This window comes from Spermophilus citellus, assembly GCF_964194105.1.
Source record: "Spermophilus citellus genome assembly, chromosome: 12".
Classification (NCBI taxonomy): domain Eukaryota; kingdom Metazoa; phylum Chordata; class Mammalia; order Rodentia; family Sciuridae; genus Spermophilus; species Spermophilus citellus.
In genome coordinates this window covers 127,157,763-127,182,401 of record NC_138198.1, presented here as the reverse complement: position 1 = coordinate 127,182,401, position 24,639 = coordinate 127,157,763, and the positions used below count along the sequence as shown (strand labels likewise).

General features: G+C 36.0%; 1 protein-coding gene across 2 annotated transcripts in view; it reads right to left on the bottom strand.

Annotated features, from left to right (window-relative positions):
- ZNF407 (zinc finger protein 407) overlaps positions 1-24,639 on the bottom strand; it is a 434,011-nt gene that overhangs the window by 390,696 nt on the left and 18,676 nt on the right. For both annotated transcript variants that reach the window (XM_081262959.1, XM_081262960.1), the window contains exons 2-3: positions 12,622-17,335; positions 6,826-6,940 (exon numbers count right to left, since the gene is read on the bottom strand). In XM_081262959.1, coding sequence (XP_081119085.1) covers positions 6,826-6,940; positions 12,622-17,278 — 4,772 coding nt within the window. In that variant the 5' untranslated portion in view covers positions 17,279-17,335. The remainder of the gene's footprint in view (positions 1-6,825; positions 6,941-12,621; positions 17,336-24,639) is intronic.

Sequence of the window (24,639 nt, the reverse complement as noted above, 5' to 3'; positions counted from 1 at the left end):
CACTAAGTTGCTGAGGCTGGCTTTGAACTCACAATCCTCCTGTCTCAGCATCCCAAACCACTGGGATTACAGGCGTGTACCACCATGCCTGACCAGAAACACTTTCTGAATCAGCCACAGAGACCTAGGCATTTCTTGATCTGAGCTTTCTCTATTTGATCTTTTAACCCCAAACACTAACACAGCATCTATGCATACTGATGATCAATAGACACTTCTGTTAATACACACCTCCCTCTATCTAGGCATATACAATTCAGAAGTTTCATAGCATTCTTAAAAACAGCCATGATATTCTACCCTTCTCTATTTAGGATCTTATGTTCTTTTGCTTCTTCTGTTAAAACTGTCCAAATTTACCCTATAAACACTTCTTAACCTTTAAGAACCAACTCCAGTAGAGCCTGAGTCTCTAGGAGGACTTTCTGATAGTCCTCAGCAGAACAGGTTCCCAAGCCACCTGCTCTTTGTTTCCCTCCTTAAGACTCTCCTCCAGAGAGCTTACAACCACAGGGCCATGCACCATTCTATCACTAGAATTGCACAAGAAAGAGACTCTCAAGAATCTGCTGAGAAATTCGTCAAAAAATTATGAATTAACAGTTAAGCTTCCATTCTGTCTTCACCTCCTCTTACCTCCTCTGACTTAGTTCTTGAACAAATCAAAAACAAAAGCTTCCACAAAGTAAAGGACTTTAATAAACATATGACCTGAAAGAAGGAAGCAGAGGACAGGTTGGAATTGGAGAGGTGTGGAGATCAAGACAGTTAAAGAAATCCAAGACACCAAAATAGGATTTTTAAATCATCACAGAACTGTTTTTAAATGAAAATAAATAATGTCTTAAGCCATGTTGTTTCACTGGAAAAGATAGAGGTCAATGTTTTCCAATTACAACACCAAGAAATGACAAGGTCTGTTTCATTTCTATATTTTTTTTTACATATTTTATTTATTTATTTTTATGTGTTTCTGAGAATGGAACCCAGTGCCTCACACATGCTAGGTGAGCACTCTACCGCTGAGCCATAACCCCATCCCCTCATTTCTATTTTCTTATAGGTTAATCATTCTTATGGGATCTAGAATAAACCTATCCCCCAAATTCCCCTCTGTGGCAAAAATTCAAGAAAATACTGGAATAAAAAAGGAAACTGGGACACAATGCTGAAAAAAGAGCTCTAAAAACATCAGCATGAAGCCAAGCAGGGAATGGCTTTCTTCCATTTCCACTCTTCTGCCTGACCTTACCCTACTCTCTCCTGGATCAACAAAACAGTTCATTAGAAAATATACTAGAATCATTTCTAAGGAAGTTTACTATTTGAATATCATAGCTGTCTCTTCGATTTTCAAATTATGAAGTTATTTGTATATAAAACTACTTTTAAAAGTATTTTTAAAAGGTATTTCAAGGATTTTAACATCAGAAAAATAAATGATCAATGTTAATTTTGTATTTGTAAGTGACAGTAAGAGAGACAGTAATGATTTCATGGCATTTAAAAATTTCAAGATGGAGGAAATGTATCTTTAAGTTAAAAGCACTAAAATATTATATGGAAAAAAATCTATGCATCTTTTATAAAGAGAGTATTTTAACGTTAATTTAATGTTTTTTTACAAAACAGAGATGCTGCACTTTATATTATTATAAAGCATAATTCATGCCACAGCATAAAACAAACTTTTTCTATCTATATATCTTTACCCACAACCACCAACTGAACCAAACACTTATTTTATTTGGATACATCTGTAGATATGATGGGTGTAATTAATTGTTCAGCTAAAAATGCAATTCCATGGTGCTTTTAATGATTTAGGTATGCACAGCTTTAGTTCTCGAAGCAGACTAAAAATAGTGATTTTAATTTATTCCTGCTGCCTACAATTACCCACAACCATGTATTTTTAAATATTTCCAGCCTATAAAAATTACTAATTTTTGCCACTTGTGTTTATCTGCATTTAGACTTTGATTTGGATAAATTAAGCTCTCAAGTGTTCCTTGCTTTATGAAACTCTGCATGTTGTACACTTCAACACAAATAAATGACTTGTACCATTAGAGGTTTAAATAATGTAATGTATTTCATGCTCAGCCTGAAGCTGGATTCCAATGAAGTTGCTAATGCACGTAATGATTAAGTGTAACTCAAATACTAACTGTGTTGTTGAAAACATGACAGGCAATAATTTGGTCTATTATATTCTGCCATTTAATTGCCTAGTACAGACATTCTCTGACACGTTATGAAGCAATGATTTACAATTATTCAAGCTGCAAAGGTCAGAAAGTGACATTATAATCATCTACATAGAGATCCCTTCTAATGCACAAAAACTAGGTAATGCCACACACACACACACACACACACACACACACACACACATACACACACAAAAGAAGAGTTTTCCTGAATTACTAACTTCCTATTTAAGGTTTCTTAAACCAACTAGGAATAAACATTTCTTAAGCACATTAATACACAATTTTAAAATGTCTTCTCGTAAACCCAGAAGTGACACATTTAGAAAATGCCCTTAATCTCTCCTGATTCGGTAAATCCTATTCAATTATTTAATGCCATACACACAAATCAAGACTAGACACAGGGAAATTCATCAGTAAATAATATGATCCCTAAATCATATATAAGGGACTTAGGCTTCTGAAAAATGGCTCACAAAACTTAGGTATCATTTCCTATGTTTAAGGAAATCGGGCCTATTACTAGTTTTCAGTAATTTTTAAAGATAACACTGAAAAACAAAAATAATAGCTTGGTTTGATCAATTTTACCCCTCTTATCCTTCTGAAAAAGACTATATAATCTTTACATTTCTACGCACTTTCTATTATACAAACATAATCAATTTACAACCATTCAAGTAAGTGCAATAACTTATCAACACATGCAGGAAAGTGGAGGGGGAAGAGTAAAATCATTTTAAATGACACTTACAAGAAGGAAGAATGAAAAAAAGAGAAAGATATGTGGCATTGAATACCAGAAGCTAAGATACTAGACAAGCAACTTTTTAAAAGAATGTAAAAACAGAAGAGAAACAGAAGAGAGGCTAGTGGGGGAAATACATACTTTAGTTACATGCTAAAGAAAACAAACTGGGGGAGAGTGCAATGAAACTAAGAGAATAATAAAAAAAAATGTAAAAGGTATAGTTAAAAGAAAAGTAGTGATCCACCATTCCTAGGAGCATAATTTATCACTAAAAATACTTTTATTCTCAAATCTATCACCTGTAAAAGGAGATAACAAATGTAAGTTAAACAATTCTAAAAGCTAAGGATATCAATAAATGAAATGAATGTTAAGCAAGGAATTTACTAAGCCACAAGGCACTGCATAAATACTACTATGGGAGGTATAATTTATACTATTTTATATATACCCAGAAAATAAACTTATAAGAATTAACAAAACATGGTGTCTAAAAATGACTTTTTTAGGTTATTCATCTTTTCAAGCTCTTGACTATTAAAAAAATAAAGGGAGAAATAATAAATTTAGTAAAAACATGTATTAAGCCTATTTTTAAACATAAAATTATTGAAATAAATTATTAACTACTATATAAGGATGCTTTCCATTATTTATTTTTACCCCCACTAAGCCCTACATCAAACCCAGGGTAACTTTCATGTTAATTATCCATCAAATGCCTAAATAAAATATTCCTGTATTCTCTAAAATACCTCTCAATTATACCTGGATGTAAGAAATATGTTGTTAAGAAATTCTACTATGCAAAGAAACTGCTCCTCCTAAAAGTGAAAGTAAAACAAATGGCTCTTTACTGCCGTTATCTAAAACGTGCACTTAAAACACAAAGTGCACAGCAATACATTTTTGAAATTTTTACCATGGCCTAAGCAGGTATCTGGCTCAGACAGAACTTAGATCCTAAACTCTGAATTCTACCTACACAACAGGAAAAACTTAAAACACATCTAGCTTCTTTTATTAAACTAACTCAAATCCATGATATACTGGTGCCAAGATCTGCCAATAGGGGGTAAGGAGGGAGACAACCTTAAAATTATCTTGAAGATTCAAAGAAAATCAACATAGGTCCAGTCAACTTATATTAAAGTTTAAAAGGCAGTTTTTGTTAAGAGTTGTTACTGCACAACCCTAAAACTAAGTCTTAAAAAAACACAAGTCACATTGTTAATAAGCATCTACAATGTTATGTAAGAGACCAAACAACACAAATAACTGAAACATTAACATTGATCTTAATTCAATACAATGTACTGTTTGCTGTTTCTATCCATTTTACCACAAAATACTAGTTTTCTTCAAGAAAATCAAGAGATTGCTAAGAAGAATATACAATTGTGAGGAATAATTTCACTTAAAAATGTGCCTACCCTGATATTTTTGTTATTCAATCTGAACTATTAAAGAAATAACTTCTTAAAACTCAAATAATTAAGAGGCCATTAATAAAATTCTAACAGACTGAGACTAAGATATTAGCTACTGGAGAAAAGAAAACATAGTGCAAGACCTTCTGTTTGTGACAAAATTATAGAGTTAATGTTCCTGAAAGATCACTTCACCTTTTAAAGCATGATTTTATAAAAGGTAAAATTTATAGCAATTAAAGCTAATGAAGAAATGCAGCACGAGCTGCTTATGTTCAGGAACTAATAGGTCCACTGAGCATTTCTAAGATTATTTAGCCATCAATGATAATGAATTGACATTGTCAGTGATGTTAATGTACCAATGCTCTCTCATGTCACTAGACTGATAGCCAATCCCTGCATTTTGTTTTCCAGTTTTAAGTTATGCACTGCCCTATCCCTTTGAAACACTTGAAATACAGAACAACCTATACTATTCTTTAACATTAAATTACCTAAATCATTATTGTTCTGCTTCATCCACATAGGTCAATAGGTATTCTTCAGCTTATAATTCAGAACTTTTTAGCCATACCATGAAAATATTTACCTTGTTAAGACTGTCATGTTACTGCACAACCCAAATTCCATTTTTAAAATATCAAGAATTATCATTTCATAATAAGATAAAATTCAATGGTTACTGTAATTCTAAAAAACACAATACTAGAATCTGGAATACTTGTTCCACACACACACACTCTCACAAAGTTCTCCTATGGCAGCTGTGTCAAACTCAATATATGTATATTCACTTATAATTCTGCATCTTGGAAAAAATATTATATAAACTACAGGTGTAAGATTTCACTTATGTTACAAAGCAATAAGCTAAGCAAAGGGGGTATATTGGGTCAGATTATACCAACTGATTAAAGTGACTTAATTATGAATTATTTTTGATGCCATGTATGTCAGAAATTGTTCTCTTTCCAGGGTCTTAGTAACCCTAATTAAAAAAAAAAATTTAACAGAGTATGCAAAAATTGTTTCTGATTTCTCAGACATGGGAAAAGAACAGCTTATTGCAACCTAATAACAAATTTTCACTGGAGTCAGGACCTTCTCTCCTATAACTCATATGGTAAAAACAATGAATGAGATATTTTTTAAAATTCCTAGACCTATTGCAATTAAAATGAACCATTTGGCACTTGATTCCTGCAGCTAAAATCAGTGGTAACAAAACTCATTCTCTCACTGATCTTCAGGGGGCTTTAGGGCAATGGTTCATCTTCATTTACTTTAGCAGCAAGTCACTGAACCATCAATTCTGCCAATGAATAAATCACAGACCATAGCTAATAAAACCGCTTGCAAAGTTATTTGTAAAACTCTCTTAAGGGTCAAAAATGCAATCTGGGATACAATCTGCAATCTGGGATAAAATGTACTGTCCAACCAAAGCAAAACCTATTTCTGCCTTGGAAGATATTTACATGGTAGTATCAACCCAAAGACTCTTTTACTAAAAAACAAAAATGTAACATAACATGTGTACATTTAACTGAACTATTTAACTGAACTTGCAATATTTTATAAGTTAGCCTACAGTAAGAATTGTAAGTTTCTTAGGTTTCACTTAAGTGTTTCTATATGAAATACTTATTAACTAATTTTTCTAGCATAACATTAAAATATATCTTTAATCAGAAGTAGGATATTAAAATCCACCTCTGAATGTCCTGATACATCATATGTCACAGTATTTTAAAACCTTTTAAACATTTCTGCTAAACTAATTAGTTTGATATTAAGGTACTTCAGTGCTTTCTATTAAATGTAACTCGTGTGACTGACAATTAAACATTGTGAATGAGTCTGCAGTGAAAAATAGCAATGACTGCAAAAGGAAACCAGTTTTGAAATAAAGTTACAAAAAAATACATTATATGCTTTTTTTCAGTCATCATCTTTCAAATAATCAGTACATAGCCACCTGAAATTAAATCTTTTATTGTTTTACTCATAAAATATACCCACTGTATCCAGAGTCATTAATGTGATTAAAATTAAAGCAGTATAGCAAAAGAAAAAAAAAACATACATATACACTCCTAAAGCTATATTATGTATTTTTGTCTTTAAATGGAATTTATACTTCTCTCTGGCAATGTGAATGAACATCCTATAATTTAGTCAATTTACAGATTACAGGTTCAAATTGACCTTGTAGCCCATAAAATTGCTCATCTTCAAGTACAGGATTAGAAGTGGGAGAAGAATGTCATAACTGTATTTAAGGAATTTACCATAACAATGGAAAGGAGGATACGCATGCATAATTTTAGCCACTCTTACTCATATCAGTTTTAAATTCTAAAACAATGGATATCCTGCAAAGGCTTCCTGGTTCACACAGCAGAGATGGTTTCAATTTACTCACCCACAGACATGACACTTGTATTCCCTCATCCCAAGGTGCCTTTTCACATGGTTTCTGGCATCTCCAAGCTGAGCTGTTGCAAAATGGCATATCTTGCACTTGAATGGTTTTGATCCTGAGTAATTTAACATAAAATATGATTCAGATTTGCATAATACCTTACTGATAGTTTTAAGAAAGCTAAATCTTAAATCAGACTTTTAATCTAATTAAGAATTTCTGTCCTCAAAATGGAATACCTGCATTCATTTACAAACTGAATAAACCTGATTCCATAATTATTCTACCCAGAGGCTTTAATGTTCAATGAGTCTTCCTAACTTTCAATTACAATTTTAAGATCTAAAGTAGAAAGTGATACTGTTAGCCACTCTAAGTTGATGAAGCCAGCTCAATAAAGTTAAGCAGTTTTCTAACATTCACAAAGTATTTCTTAAAGGCACTCAGTATTTTAAATGAAACATTTAAAAAATACAAATACATACAGGATAACTGATACCTTTAAAACTATACCAATGAGGACATTTGTCAGTAGCCATCTGGTTTCCTCATATTTCTCCATCTTTGAATTTATTCATATTAACAATGGCATTTTAGATTTTTTTCTGCCATTTATCTTAAATGATTTACTATATTACCATGTTAGTAGAATGAACATACATGTATGAATAATAGTGGATAAATTATTGTGCTTTTATGATCATTTTTAGTCAAAAACCTGTGATGATTCAGCAAACTAGAATTATTGACATTTTCATTATTACTGACATCAAGAACAAATGATGCAACACAGAAGGCATAATAACAACAATGAAACGTTTTAATCATTTCATAAGGAAATAAGATTAAACTACACTTAAAAGTGAGAAAATGAGGGCTAGGTGTGGTCCACTAATAGGAATGCTTGCCCTAGCACAACCTAAGTCCTGGTTTCCATTCCAAGTACCACCTTAAAAAATAAAGAGGGCAGGGGACAAAATGATTTTTAAGTCAGCAAAATTACTGTCATTAATAGATAAGACTGTAACTAAAACATGCTAACATTTAATCAGTACTCACATTAAAGAGAAACAACACTCTTTTAAGGTAGAAAATATATATTTTCCAGTTTCCTAATTATGACATCTTCAAAGAAATCAAAATCATAAAAACCATAGTTTAAAATTAGAACAGTATGTTTCCAGACTTTTCATATTACATTTAGTTCCTCTTTGTTCAAATGCCTCTTCTAATTATAGTTAAATAGAAAAAGGATATATGTGTGTGCTTTAACACACAAAAAGTTCCAATTTTTGAAATTTCAAATATGATCAATGAACCTTTGTGCAGTACCCGAGGGGGTGGGGGAATCCACCAAGAATACTTTGTTGAAACTGAAACACTCACTCAATAAAAAATTTTAGTGTCTTAAATTTCAATTTAATTCCCAAAAGCTGACAAAAAAAGTGAAGCGTTTAATTTTAATCTTCCAACAGAAATAAAAAAGTCAACAGAACTAAGCACGGGCAGACAAGGTTGAATATTTCACAGTTCAATGACAATGAAGCCAGATCTCTTAATACTTCCATTTCTACAGATAGAAGTAGATGTAAAATATATTTAGCACCTGAATGGTTATATCTAGTCAGGTTTGTATGTTTAAATGTCAAAAGCAGGTTGAGACTGCAGCTTACAGCAATCACATTCTATCAATCACATCAGAAACTACAGTTTATTTAAATGATTCTGATAAAAGTAAGCCTTTCACTACTTTGAAACACTACAGGAAAGCACAGAATTCTAGAAAGAGACTTGAAAAGAGTGAGAAGAACCAATAAACCTGAACTTTAAAAGACAATGCTTTTTGGGCTGGGGATGTGGCTCAAGCGGTAGCGCGCTCGCCTGGCATGCGTGCGGCCCGGGTTCGATTCTCAGCACCACATACAAACAAAGATGTTGTGTCCGCCGAGAACTAAAAAATAAATATTAAAAATTATCTCTCTCTCTTTCTCTCTAAAAAAAAAAAAAGGCCACCTTCCTTTAAAAAAAAAAAAAGACAATGCTTTAAAGATAATAGGATAATTAGGAAATTATTAATGAACAAGAGTATTGGGACTCCAAAGGAAGAAGGTAATGTTCCCCAATCTCTGTATGAGGACTTTGGGAAATGGATGGGTCTCAATTTCAGCTTCTTCCTTCACACAGCACCTGAACTGTTACTAGTTCCTCTCCTATAGCAGAGGGGCCACTAAGGTTTAGACAAGGGTCTTCAGTATTTTCGGTTCGTTATGCGTGGCTCCTCTGGGAGGAACTTGGCTGGCAGATTCAGTGATCACTGATGCAGAGCGCTGGCCACACGTTAATGAGTTACTATGTTGACTGCTTCACCCAGAATCACTGAGGCCTTGACTCTTCCCATTCTTACATTTAGAGTAGGCTGTGTTAACATCTCCTTTCTGCGCATTAAAATTCAAATACCAGTCAATGCAGCAGTTCTTTGCATATAAAAAAAAAAAAGAAAACCTGTCCCTTTTCTCTTTTGTTCCTATCTGATAACACTTCCATTTTTTAAGTTTGCTATACACATTACAAAATTATCCAGGCATAGTATTTGTAAAGCAAAATTTGTAAAACCAATTTGTCTTTCTCTCGGGGATATTATTATAAGCTTCCATTTTAGATAAATACATTATATTTTATGTGTGTGTGTGTGTGTGTGTGTTGATACACACCTTATGTATAATGTGCATACACACCTTATATATGTTTTTATATAAGCTTTCATTATATATAATTCCATTTCCAGGACTGACATGATCCTCAGGTTTGAATGGGGTTTTTTGTTTGTTTGTTGCTTTTGTTTTTAATTTGGCCTGTGTAGGTTTTTGAAAGGGATAAACTAAAGAAGTTCTCTAAAACTCCAGGACCTTATGATTTTACCAGAAGAATTCCAAAGACTTGAAAAATTCAGTCTGCACTCAGACCCACAAGGCATTCCTTACCTGCATTACTAATTGCTGTACATATAAGGACGTGATAGTAAGCAATCACAGGAAAAGACAAACAAAAACCTTCATGTCTTAAAAGAACAAGAAGTTATGGATTAAAATATATACCACATAATGTTTCCCAACGATAGCCTAAATAATGCAATCTTCCCTAAACATCTGAATACTTCATTCATTTATTCATCTCTTCATTCACTAACTCACCTGAGGAAGCAACTACATGTGGGCACACAGAGGAAGCACTGAAGAAGAATCCCTGCTGTCTGTGCTCAATGCCTGCAAATTAACTGAGTGACCCATTCCTGCTCTGAAGCATTACACATTGAGTTGCAATACTACCAGCCCCATCTTCAGAGTTTTCAATGAAGTCACACACCCACTATGTTCTACTCATGAACATTATCAAACAGCCCAAGCGACCAGGGCAGTCTGAACAGAAATAGAATGATTTCGGACAATCTTGTTGCAATAAAAGGGTATCTTTCATGTCACATGAAATAAAAGCTCTTAATAGAATAATGCAGCAGACAAAATGAACAGCTTCATCAGTCCTACCAATGTGAGACAAAGACTGCTCTCACTGGCCATGCTGACTACTCCACACCAGTGGATGCATGAGGAAACCCTAGGATGCTTTTTTCCTACAATTCTCGATAACCAAAACTCAGTTACTTCTTATAGTGGTGCTTTTATCATGCTTAAGGACAGGAAGAAAGGTTATATAGAATATATAGTAAATCACAAAATATGAAAACAGAGGATGGAAGAGTAAGCTCTTTTCCAGTTAATCATTAATAGCAGTTCCTGCATTACAATTTCATGGACATAAGCAAAGTATCCAAAAAGCAATTCATTTTAAAATGTTTTGAGGGGGAAGGGAGGACCTGAATTAAGACCTGAAGACTGATTTTGCCAAAAACGGACCTGCAAAATTTAAATGGTGAACTGGCAATGTATACTTAGGAACGATGCTGTCTGTTGTGCTTCAACTTCAAAGAACAGTAAAAATGTACTTGCTAATAAGAACACCACAAGATGTTTTTTAAACAAGTATGCTAACTTTTACTAAATGTTACAATCAATGATGTAACTTATATAAGTAGGGTTACTTTGTCACATATTGATAGTTACCTCACTTTCACATCCACATTAACTTGATTTTAAATGCAATTAATACATATAGTCAAGGAAGACTAATGGACTACATTCTGCACTTAACCTGGTGGACATTTTCAAATGGCACAAGTGACCAGTGCAAACCTATTTTGCATTGTAAACGACTAAATAAATCTTAATGGATTAAGAATGATCAGCTATCAACACACAAGGGAAATTAAGTGCTGAAATGCCTACATTGATTATTTTAAATTATTAGCCTTACTCTGTTCTTGAATTTGTATGCTTTTAGTGAGCTTTAACACATTTACAAGACTTATTGACTATAATTACAAGAGAATTCAAGTAATGGACACATCAATTATAAGCAACATGTCCTGAACAGACAGTTGCATAAAGAATTCTAAAAAGAGCTCCATTAGCATCTTCCTCTTCGTTTTATTCAGCTTCATCTGCCTTAAGAGAGCATATTAAGAAAATACATATTTTCTGTGCATATGAACAAGCCTGATTTCTAAAATCATATCATTTCAGAAAGTGGGCTGCAACAAGATACTGACAGAGGTACTAATAATGTAAACAAATAAGCTTTTAAACTTATTCCAAAAAATGGCTCTACTGCACATGAATACTGGAGATCAAGAGTAAAATGTTTATGTTTACCTAATCTTATGCAGGTTGTCCTTCTACTTTCTTCACTAGGAAACTTTTATCTCTTTAATCACATTATATTAGTAATAATGCTCCATACTTTCTTATCTTTCTCCTTGTAACCATGCACTAAGTTTCAACAACTGCATGAATTTAAAGTATAGCTTTAATAATAAGCCATTATTTAAAAGTACAGTAAAATAAACCTTACAATTTTAATGAAAATATGTTCATTGAAATGTGAATTTATTATTCAAATCCACTCATAAATTCAACCATGGAGACAGATCTTGTCTAAGCAGAGCACAATGATTTAGAAAAGCTGTCTATTTAAAATAAAGAATGTATGGCAGGTTTATAGAAACAGTGCAGTGAATTTTTACATAAATTTAGAATAGTAGCTTATGCATTTTCCACCAAAAATGTTTTTTTTAAATTTCTGCCTAAAATTAAATATTAACATGGAACACTAAATATGACATAAGAGTACAGAAACTAAATCAGGTACTACTTCCACAAAAACCAAATCCCCAGTAAATATTAACTGAAAAGTATTACTGATTTCGGTCCTTGAAGTTAATTTTGTTGCCTAGAGTTACACTTTTGGATACAAAATATCTGGCAATAAATATTATTTAATCCCTAAAATTGTGATAAAAGCCACTTAATATGTCTTCTGAAAACACAAAATGTGACTCAATATATACTTTGGAAAAACAAATAATTAGGACTTTAAGCAACCGAAAAAGCATTATAAAAGAGGAGTTTGACAAAGGCATCCGAGGGACTAGATTTTTTGACAAAACTGAAAGAAATTTGTCAACTAATCAGCCTTTGAAATCACTAAAGCTTAATTACCTTTAGAAATGCTAAGTGTCCACACTGACTCTTAACAGAAGCCTAGAACACCACACACAGCAGAGAATAGATGGAAGGCCAACAAGCAAAGGCAGGCAGGGTTCCTACTTGGATGGGAAGGAACAGCTGACCTCCACCATCCAGTTACACTGTATAGGCAAGGGGCTTCCTGCAGTGGACATACCTGTATGAGTGCGAATGTGTGCCAGAAAGGCCATGGAATTGCTGCTTCGACACATCTTCCCACAGTACTTGCAAATGTTTCCCTGGTTTTCCTCTCTCTCACGGTTGATTTGCTCAGTGTCTTCCACTATGTACTTATTCACCTCGCGAAGCAATTCCTCATGCTGTCCTTTAATATGCAGAAATAAGTTCTGTTCAGAATCAAAGGGCTCAGTACACTTGACACATTTAAAGGTGGCCCCTCCTTCTGGAAGCTCTTCTACACTGGCCTGTTCATTTCTCATATGACCAGCACTAGCCAAATGCTGATGAAGGTTGCTTTCTGTATAGAATGACTTTCCACAGAGTAAACAATGGAAGTGTTTCTCTTTTGTGGGATGCTTCATAGCTATGTGAACATTCAGTCCACTCAGTCCATCTGCTAAGAAGCCACAATCATCACAGCGGATTCGTGTAGACTCACTAAAGGAACCACCTTCAGCTTTCCTCTTTTTCAAGCTTTGAACACAGTCTTTCAAGGGCAACTCAGTAATTCTCACCCCCGCTGTCATCATACCCTCTTCCGACTGGTCTATCAATTCACCATCTTCAGGGTTCTTTATTCTAATTATGGAAGAATCAAAACGGCCAAAACTGTACATGGCCTGCCCTTTATCATCAATACTGATTATAGTTTCATAAACATCATTACTCTCAAGTGTGCTATCAGAAGTGGGGCCATCCTCTTCCAAAATAATTTCAGTTTCATGTTGTGGATTCATCAAAATTTCCTTATTCTCCAGAACAGTATTTGCTGGCACACACCCAGCTTTGTTCTTAACACCATGATCCAGGTTTAGCTGCTCTCTTGTCACTTTCATCATCACAGGGGAATGGCTTTCAGCTGAATGGCCCCCATCTAGGACACGGGGACACAGGTGTTTATCACAGACTTTACTACCACTATCTCCTGTGCTTCCTCCATCACTCTCACAATGTGTATGGGAGTCACTGATGTCATTCAACATATCATGGTTTTTCTTTGCTGTCTCACAATTCAAAGCTGAGCTTCCTGAATTTGCATTTTGAAATCTACTTGGAGAGCCATAACTGGAGGAAATGTTGAGGGACTCCATGTCCTCAGGTTTCATACTTTTATCCTTGACAGGCGGCTGCTGGAAAGTCTCACCAAAGGAACGGTCTTCACTGAAATTAGAGTCTTCTTCCTCAGTCTCAATTTCTACAGAGCTGGGAGCACAGAGTACTTTAGACATATCTAAACTAGCCGTTTCATCTAAAATAGAACAATCAACAGCATTTCCAGATTTAAGAGGATCAGAAGGTTGGCCTGAAATTATCTGAAAGTCCTCAGAGTTTTGAGGATGCTCCTCTTCAGGTATGATGATGTTTTTGGACATTTCTGCAGAATCTCCTTCTACCTTCGAAGAGCTGAGGTAAGACTGCCTTTTCATTTTGTGCTTCTCAGTTGCTGCATGCCTAGTCATTTCTCGACGAGTCACTGCATAGTAATCGCAGGCCATGCAATAAAATTCAAACTCTTTTGTATGTTTCCGTTTCACATGCAGCTCTAGAGAAGCAGGAGAGTGAGCGATAAACTCACAGTGTAGACATTTATTATCATTTGTACCTGTAATCTCTCTCTGGGAATATGCATCCCCCTGTTTGAGAAGGTCCTCTGGATCTAGAGATATTTTATCAGTAAGAGGACGGTTAACTTCTCCATCTATAGAATGAAATACATTTTCAACTTCAACTTCAATTGGATTTCCTTGTTCTACTATTGGCTTTTCTAAAATGGAAGTATCTGACTCAGTTGACTTGTTGGTGTGTTCATCTGAAATAGTTAATGCTAAGTGAGTGTTCTTTTTACAGGCTTCAAGATTACCTTCAGGGCCAACAATAATATCTGAATTTTGTTTCCCATTTGCTTCTATCTCTACCCGTCCCTTATGTTTCTTGGTGGCACAATGACGTTCCATGTCTCCCTTGGTTACAGTATAATACTTACACACTTTGCACAAATAACTGTACTGGTGACTGTGTTTGCGTCTAATGTGAACAGTCAAATTTGTAATACTAGAGGCCAAAAGACCACAATGTGAACATGTCCGTGAGATGCTGCCTTTGGGTCTCCCTCTCTTTGGAGCACTTAAGGTTAATTCGTCATCTTTGGTGACAACACCAGACCGTGAGAGCTCTGTAGTAGTTAACATTTTCTTCTCAAGACAGGAATGTTCCTGAAATTGCACACCTCCATGGCCTTCAGTCTTCCCATTTCCAGAAATGTTAAGCTCTTCTTTCCTATCATTTGCACCAATACATACCCTTTCAATGCATTCTTCAAAGCTTAAGCCAATATTATTTTTCTTAGCATTTTCAAGATGCTTGCTTCTTTTAATGTGTTTCTCCATTCCTTCTTTGCTCAATGAATAAAGATTGCATGCTTTACAGAGAAAATGATAGTCCTGACCATGCCGAAGCTTTATGTGTCTTGTGAGAACAGTGGAAGATCTTGTTTTATAAAAACACTTCTTACATTGAAACTGAGGTTTACTTGAATGCCTTACCTCATTTCCATGGCTTACCCTGGACTTAACAGGTTCTTCCTGAGTTGCTTTCCCTGATTCATTCACAGACTCTTTTGTGTTTTCTGATTCTAAAGTACTTAAAGGTAAGTTCTGTAAAACCAAATCATTGTTCAATGATGGACAAGTCTTTGGTTGAACCAATAATCTAATATGCTTCTCTGTTGCTCTGTGTTCTTCCATGTCTTTCTCAGACAAAAACAGATTACAAGAAGTGCAAAGAAAACTCATCCCATGCTTTTCCTTCATGTGGTCTCTAAGGTTTATTTCATTCAAGGAAATGAAAGAACAACACTGACAATTGAGAACCGAAGTGATTTGCTGATGCTGGTTATTGTGCAAATGTTCCTCCAAGTCCCTCCTCGATGTACTGGAAAAGTCACAAGTCTGGCAGTAAAATTTCATCTCTCTTGCATGGCAACTTTTCACATGGATTTCCAAATCTGTCCTATTTGTAGCTACTTGACCACAGTTCGTACATGTATACAACATCTGATGGTCAAGAGCTGGGTTCACCATTGGGGAGTCCAGCTGCGTGGAACCAGGATGACTGGGGCTCGTCTTGTCCTGCATCATTTCCATGGTGTCTGAGGCCATCACACACACACTCTGGGCATCACTGTTCTTTCCTAGTTGTTTAGACACTGGCTCTGCTTCACTTGTTTTCATCTGTGTTCTAAAGTGTTTCATATACATCCTCTGAGTTTCATTTGTGCCTCTTTTATTAATCCCTAAAACATTAAACCTTTTCTTTGCCTGGCCTTTCAAGGTAAAATTGCCACTTCGTCGTCGAAAACTATTACCCGACATTAGAATATTTCGCTCAGGTCTTGGCCTTGAAGTGGTACTGATACTATGTGCCATCTGCAGGATATTTCTGGTAGACTCTGAATTATCTAAGAGACCTTCTGAAGTTACTGCATCTCCTGGCTTTTTGCTCTGGTTTTCACGACTTTGAGCTATATCAAGGGAAGTAACATTTTCTTCAACAATCTCTGCTTTTTCTGACAAAGTATTTCTAGATGGCATCATTTCAACAAGAAGCTCACTGCTACTCCCACTGTGTTGAGAAATGCTTCCTCTGCAGTCTTTAAGTTTGCTCCCATTATTTTGTAATCCTTTTGAATCCCTATTCTTTGCTGTTGGTTTAGAAGCTCTTGGTTTTGCTCGAACATTCTTTGTTCCCATGGAACATGTTTTTTTAGGAAAAGGTTGTTTTGTTAAGATCTGTACAAATCCTCCACGAGCAGCTAGATTCTGACGCCGGAGATGTGTTTTGCCAAGATAGTGTGCTGTCAATAGGTTTTCTTCCACACACTGAAAACCACAAAGATCACAAGAAAAGACTTTCTGTGGCCCATGTGTGTGTTTGACATGCACATGGAGAGCTGAGCTGCTCTCTGCTTTGTGGCTACAGTGGCAGCAGATATGTTCCTTAGACTGTTGCTCATGGCATTCAACGTGTTTTTCTAAATCAGAGCAAGAAGAAAACAAATGACCACATGCACTGCACCTAAGAACTGAATCTACATTTCGAATGTTGCAGCTAACACTCTTTTCTTTCAAGGGGGAAGGAGATTCTCTTTCTGGATCAAGAGAAACCATTTCCTGAGCAGACTTCCTTTCAGGGTCTGTATTCAAAGAAATAGCATCAATAGTGCTAAGACAGCAAGAAGAAGAGAAGACATTTGGAAGAGTCGTGCCTCCTCCATCTGAGAAGCCCTTCAGAAAGGCCTCCTTTCCTCCCTCATCTAACAGGACTCTTGCTTCTGCGGCCAAGCTCTGGGGAATATCCAATCCACAAGTGCCCTGCTTTCCAGACTCAAGGGGCTCTGCCTCCTCTACTCTCATTCGTTTGGAAGCATGTTTATTTCCATCTTCCTCCACAAAGACGCTCTCAGAGCTGGATGATTCTGAAAAACCTCTTTTGCTTATGAAATTCTCAGAGGAATTTGTTATCACATCAGATACAGGCCCACAGTCGTCATCATGGGATAAAATACTTCTAAAGTCTTTTGTCTTCTTGTTTGTATTGTCATCCTCATCATTCTCAGGTTTCTCAGAATCCATCATTAATAAAGTGCTGATGATGTTTCCCAGGACAAAGGTGGCTTAACCAGCACTCATAACCTATAAAGTAAATAAAAGTGGTGTTAGGTTTTTGAACACAGAAAAAAATGCACATATTAATCAAAGTGGATGAAAAAATATAATATTAGCCTCATTGAAATTTTCTTTATACTTAGATGAATCTGGTCACATGTATGAAGTTCTTAGAAAAGTATGTCATCAGATTTGTGGAACACCACCAAAACCACATCATTGACTCAGGATACTATAGTATGGTATCCTTGAGAAAAAAAGCAACATTTTCAACCAGCCTGCCAAAACACTCTAATATTTCAATTCTCTAGACCAAATTTCAATTGACTACTACTTTTTATTTTTAAATCGGAGAAGCCCTCTTTCCAAATTACATTTCAGTGACTCCCCACTCTGAAAACAAAACTGATATGATTGAAGACTACAAGTTAGGCCTTCCCTGCATTCCTAAGAAGCCCAAGTCCTAGTATAAAAGTAACTGCTTCATGCCTTTTCCCTGAAGCAGAAAGGCTTACTACGATATTTCTAAACAGATTCCCACTAAGGGGTGTACACACTCTTCACATATCACCACTCATGCTCAAGTTCTTTTGCCAATAAGAAGTCACTACTATTCCCAAGTCAGTCTTTAATTTCCTTATCTCACACTCATTTTTTGGGTTGTCTAAGATGCATGGAAAATGGAAATGCCAATGACACAGAATTAATGGAATAAGTTTTAAGTGGGAAAAAAAACTGTATTGAATAAAATGTTTTAAAATCAATATTATTGGGCTGGGGATGTGGCTCAAGTGGTAGCATGCTCGCCTGGCATGCGTGCGGCCTGGGTTCGATCCTCAGCACCACATACAAACAAAGATGTTGTGTCCGCTGAAAACTAAAAAATATTAAAATTCTCAAAAAAAAAAATAAAATAAAATAAAATAAATATTATTGACTTCATTTTTATTATGATATTTAATTCAATTAAATTATCATTTTCCATTTACTTTATCCTATGATTATAATTTTCAGTCAAATGTCATTTGATTTGACATTAATAAAAAGTCATTATTATATTATAGCCTCAAAACTATTTCTAATTATTTTAACTATTTTATCCATAACAATGACAAATAAAATGAAGTCTGCTGCTTTGACTCTACTAAGGAAATAAAAACCAGTATTATTAGATATGGCACCAAAAGAACAAAAGAAAAATATAGGTAAATTTGGTTTCATTAATACTTGATCAAATAAGTTTAGAAATTTTAATTTAAATTTAAACTTCTCTTTATCACAGGATTTCTTGGTACATAAGCATTTCACAACTTATTTCATGATAGACCTCTTAGTTTATAAAAATCTAAGAGATAACAGTGTTGCAAATAACCCTTTAGAAAATTCTCTAAAGCATGGGTTTTGGTTTCAATAGCTGCAATGGAAGAGAATGAAGGGAGAAAATAAAGTGGGAAAAGCAGCACCATGTATTCATTCCAAAACGTTCGCTAGTGCCTACGATATGGCAAATATTCTTAGTTACAGATGCTGGACATACAATAAACACTACTCTGGCCTCCTGATGCTTACAATATAAGTAATAAGAATATTTTTTAAAAATAGATACATTGTCCAATCCAGGACAGCTACTTCTGGCCAAGATGGAGTCATGAGATAGATTTATATTTGAAACAACTTAAACAACAACAACAACAAAAAACACACACACACACACACACACACACAAAATCTGTGAAACAACAGTACAAGACAATAGACATGAGGCACCAAAGGACTGTGATCCCTGAGAGATGAGAACAACCCCATTGCGTCCCAGCTGACTGCATACAGTAGGTACCCAGGCCACAGCACAGGGGCAGAGATCTGAGCTGAGGGACAGAGTAAAGGAAAGGGGAGATGCAGAGAAAGAGAAGCCCAGAGGATGCCTCCCAAGTATTCCTGTCCAGAGACACAGCTCTGCACCTGCCCTAAAAGAGGTCTCTTGCCCCTTCACAGTCAGTCCCTGGAAACACACCCTTCATTCCCCATGTTCCAGAATCCTCTTGAAATGGATGGGCTTTGCCTGTTCTAGAAGTTGATGTTGTAGGATTAATGTTCTCTTTCTGTCAAAGTTAAACCTGAAGTTTGAGTTTCATAACATGTAACAAAAATATGTTTGCTGTAATCTAAACCATTTGGTTGAAATGTAGCCATCTGAGCCCCCAGCATAACTCCCTTGTCTTCAGTCTTCCAATCGTAATGGCTATGGTATAGCCAGGCATAACTGTAGCCCTTCCCCTTGCCCTCCCCAGTTTTAAATTACTCAGTCACATAGATTGTAACCCCAAACTTCTCCTATCAAAGCAAGAGGCAGTGCTTCCTTAGTAATAAAAACCTGGGCAGTGGGCTTGCCTGCCAGATTTTTAGCACATCCTTCTGCAGAAGCAGAATCTGCCTTGCCAAGTAACTTTTAAGTATGTGTTTAGTTTCTTCAAGTACCCTAATATTTCCAACCAAGTGCAAAGAATCATATAATAAGCTTTAGGGTGGGGGATTCTGTTTTACTTTGCTCAGTGTGATACTTTTCTTGCATGTGTCAATACTATGTTTTATCTCACTACTCAGTAGCAATGCATCAAACAGAACAACTCTGTTATGGAAATCTGAGCCAGTTTCTTTTTGTTGCTATTTAATAAAAATGTTATAAGTATTCTTATACTTGTCTTTTTAAAAACATATATTTTAATTTCTTTATGTAAACATCCAGCTATAGTATTATTGGTCTGTTAGGTAGACACATGTTTAACTTTATGAGAAACTGCTTGACTGATCTTCAGAGTGGTTGTACTACTTTGCATAGCTATCCACAATGTATAAGAATTCTGGTTGACCCATGTCTTCACCAACATTTAATGACAGTCTTTTAAATTGTAGTCTTTCTATGAATGTGCATGGTTTTATTCTGCATTGACCAGTGATGGTACTGAATACTTTATGTGCTTTGTTAGCCTTTTGCCCATTTCTTAATTCAGTCGTTTATTTTTCTTATTGAGCTCTAGGAGTTGCTTATATGTTCTAGACATAAATCCTCTGCCAGAATGTGTTTTACAAATATTTTCTGCCTTTTCATTTTATAAATGGTATCTTTGATAAAGAGAAGTTTTAAATTTTGATGACATCAATGCTTTGCCTGTTGTGGTTATTTATTTGTCTAGTAACATGTTTTCTCTCTCTCCAGTCTAAAACGTAACCCAAGGTTTATTATATCCAAAGAGCCTAGAACAATTCCAAACACCTGTAAGGTACTAAAATGGAACAAATGTCTCATTAAAACAAAAGAAATGTCTAATATCCAAGTATTTAAAGATGAAATGGGAAATGTCTGAGATAAACTTTGAAACAGTCCAGGAGGTGTCACAGTAAAGCTAGGTGCTGGTAATGATTAAAGTTGAGTGACAGTCATATGAGGATTCATTATACAATTCTACCAACTTTTTCATATGTTTGTATATATTTGAAAAAAATCTCCTAAAAAAGTTCAGTTTTAAAACGTTCTGATGCTTAGTCTAAACTAGCATTCCCTCCCTTCATTTCAAAACTGAGCCCAACCATCTCTTACTCTGCAAACACTGCTGTAGCATACAGCTAGGTCACCACTGCTGCAGGCACGGCAGGAGCTCCAACAGCACGCACATGTGTGCAAGTGTAGCAAACACACGCAGGCACGCACGCACACACACACACAGCCTTACTTAGTGAACACACATGCATAAACATAGTGTTTAGAGTGACTGTTGTGTCAAAGGCATCTGGTTCATATACTTTTAGAGAAAAAGAATGACTATATTAATGGACAAAAACAAAATAATGAAACCCTTTATTATCATCTATAATAGCTCCCAAAATTCTAAAACAAAAGGAAAAAATACTCAACATTTGTTATTTCCCACCTGATTTTTAAATCAATGAAGCAATCCAACTACAGAAATAACATTCAACAAATATGTATTGAATACCCACCATATGAAAGATACAAACACATTACTTATTGTGATATCCTATGGGGAGGTACATGACATATACGCCAATGAACTCTAACACAAGGCCATATGTGACTGTGTTTGATATAAAATAAGATCTACAGCAATATAAACATGTAAGGAATGATACTTTCAAACAGAATATTCTAATAAATCAAGAATTTTGACTAAAACCTTGAACAAACTAAATGTTTGTTTTCTTTTGCTGAGGGAGCAGGTAGGAACGTTAAATATCTTGAAGAGAAGGCAAGGTTGAGCAAGGCCGTGAGCTGTACACACAGTGAGCATAGGGGACTGTGGGCAGGCCAGAGAGGCCATGGTTGTCTATTGCACTGTCCCCTACAAAGCAGGCAGGTCCATCAGCCCAGCCCAGGTCACAGAAGAACCCACACAAGAGCTGGGTTTATTTAGTAGTTCTAGAAGATGACACCATGACACTGCACTGTTTTAAAAAGATTAATTTTTCAAGATATTAAGATACATTGGAGGAAAAGCAAGTAAAGAGGCAGAAAAAGCTCATTGTAATAGTTTATATTACAAGGTCTAGAACTAGAATGAAGTCAGTGAGCAGGAGTGCCAAAGAGTTTAATAAGTACCTTAAATAAAATAGGAAGGATTAAATGCAAGTGAGAAAGTTTACGCTAAAGTAAACTTTAAAAAATCATTGGAGGCCCAGTGCAGTGGTGAATACCTGCAATCCCAGTGGCTCAGAGGCTGAGGAAGGAGGATCCCAAGTTCAAAGCCAGCCTCAGCAACTTAGAAGGCCCTAAGCAACTCAGCAAGACCCTGTCTCTAAATGAAATACAAAAGTGGGCTAGGGATGTGGTTCAGTGGTTAAGTGCCCTGGGTTAAAAAAAAATCACTAGATAAAGTTATTAGAGCAAGTATCAAATAACTAATGGAGATGGGTGAGGGACGAATTATTTAAAAAAAAAAATCAAAGGTCACCTCACTGGGACAGTTTAAGCGCTCATTTTTCTGAGGCAGATTTCATTCATTCACTCTATGAACATTTATTGAAAGCTTATCATATACAAGGAAGCCAGTCTGACAAAGCAAAACCAAGCAGGCAGGGACTCGCTGCCAGCTCTCAGGATGAGGTATAATCTGCTTTCTGGTAATCAAAGGGAGAAATAAAATGAGTTTCAGACTTCTTCCCAAAGCAGGGTTTCCAGACAAAGAAGTCCTGGTAGGTGTCTGGACTAAAAGAGTGGCAGGCATGGGCGGGGTGGGGTTCAGTGTACAGCACTTGCCTGGCACATGTGAGGCACTGGGTTTGATCCTCAGCACCACATAAAAATAAATGAAATAAATTTTTTTTTAAAAGAGTGGCAAGCACTGTTAAACCCAACCTTCGTCAAACACCGGGCTTCCCACACAGTCACCATTCGACGAGTACCCTTACTGTGTCACAAAGATCTCCAAATACACCATTGTAAGTCTACCTTGTCCAAATCGTTGAGTACTTACTCTTCACTGAAAAAACAAGTTAGGTATAACTTGATTGTCTTCATTTTCACCAATTATTAACTCAACCATGAACTGTCACAAAAGAAAATCCCTGTTCTAACTTAATAGTCCTCTGCTTTGATTAAGAGGGGGAAAAAATGTCTCAGCAAAGAAACCACACATTTTTTTGAGAATGATAAAACAAATCAATAGCAGCCTTCTGATGACACCTGGTGGCCACTTCTCACAGGAAGGTTCTTTCAGTGTTTTAAGGGAAGCATTGCAAGGAAGTACTGGGGAACAATTGTTCAGCCACTTCAAAGCCTAGCTAACTACAGGCAAGCACTCATGTAATGTTTCCCTTAATTCTCATCCTTTTTGTTCCACTTTTCATTCATTTCAACCACTCATCTTCATTTCTGTCTCTACACCTCTTTTCCTAAGTGGTATATGCGAAAACAATTGCAGGCCTGCTCTTTCAGTGACAAGCACACACACACTCACAGTCATACTCTCACTGGTATGAAGAGACCACATAAAGACCCATCTTCTTCCCACCCAGCCCACCCCACTTCACCCTTCACCTTTGTAGGACTTACCCAAATTTAGTAGTGCAGGCAGTGTGAGTTAGCCACATTGCCAGGAACACAGGAACCTCACAGCAAGGGTGTGCATACCAGGGCGGGTATGCACACGCACATGTACAAAAATACTTAATGGCTTCTTGTTATTTCCCTCTTAGGAGTTTAAAAAAGGATGAATCCCAGAATCTTGATACTACAACAAGAATTCTCCCCTCCTGGAAGATCAAAGTAGGACTGCCTACAAGTCTATAGTGAACTGCAGTGGCAACAACTGAGCAAGACAAGGACAACTGGAAATTAGTGGGGCACTCACATCTCTTTCTTAATCTACCATTTCACCTGGACCTTCTACTGAAGCTGTGCCATTATACTATTACCTAATTTAAAAGTCCCCACATCAAATCTACCAATGGGAAGCTACTACTGGTGTAGTTACAGAATACCATGTGCATAATACCATGTACATAAGGGTAACTAAAGGTGCAGCATCCCACCCTCCTCCACCTGGTTTCTCCCATCAAAAATATCAATTTGTGGCCTGGGGATGTGGCTCAGTGGTAGAGTGCTTGCCTATTACTTGTGAGACACTGGGTTCAATCCTCAGTACTACATACATACATACATACATACATACATAAAGTTAGTGTTTCCATCTACAAATAAAAAATAAATTTAAAAAAACATCAATTTGTAACAGGGTTCACAAAACAGTCTCGGATCCCATAAGGAAAAGATTACTCTCCCATAAAGATGCATACAATTGCAAGTTGAACAAATAATCCTGAAAAGCATATTTAACGCCCTAAAAATACATTTACTAGAAAAGACCAGGGACCATTTTCAACAAATAGATGGGCACTAGAGTGTTGGCTTATGCACAATGGGACACGTCCATGAACACATGAGTCCAGTAAAACCACCTCCTCACTATCCTGAGAACAGGCAACAACACATTTCCTCAATTATAAGTTTGTAAAGTTGTTAAAAAGAACTACCCAGAAAAGTGGCTATTGTGGTTGTAAATGAGTCTGCAGATTCTTTGATACTCCCTTCAAAGGGTGGGGAGCCTAGTCCCCTTCCTCTTAAGCATAGGTTAGACTTAGTGATCTGCTTAAAAGGGACAAAAAACAGTGGAAGTGAGAATTCCACCTGAATACTAAGTTCTAAGAGGCACACATTTCTTGATTGCCTTCCCTCTAGAATCACTCCTTCCAGGAAAAACCAGTACAGTGAAGAGAAGACACCTGTAGGAACCACAATGCAAGGTCTAAGACCTCCG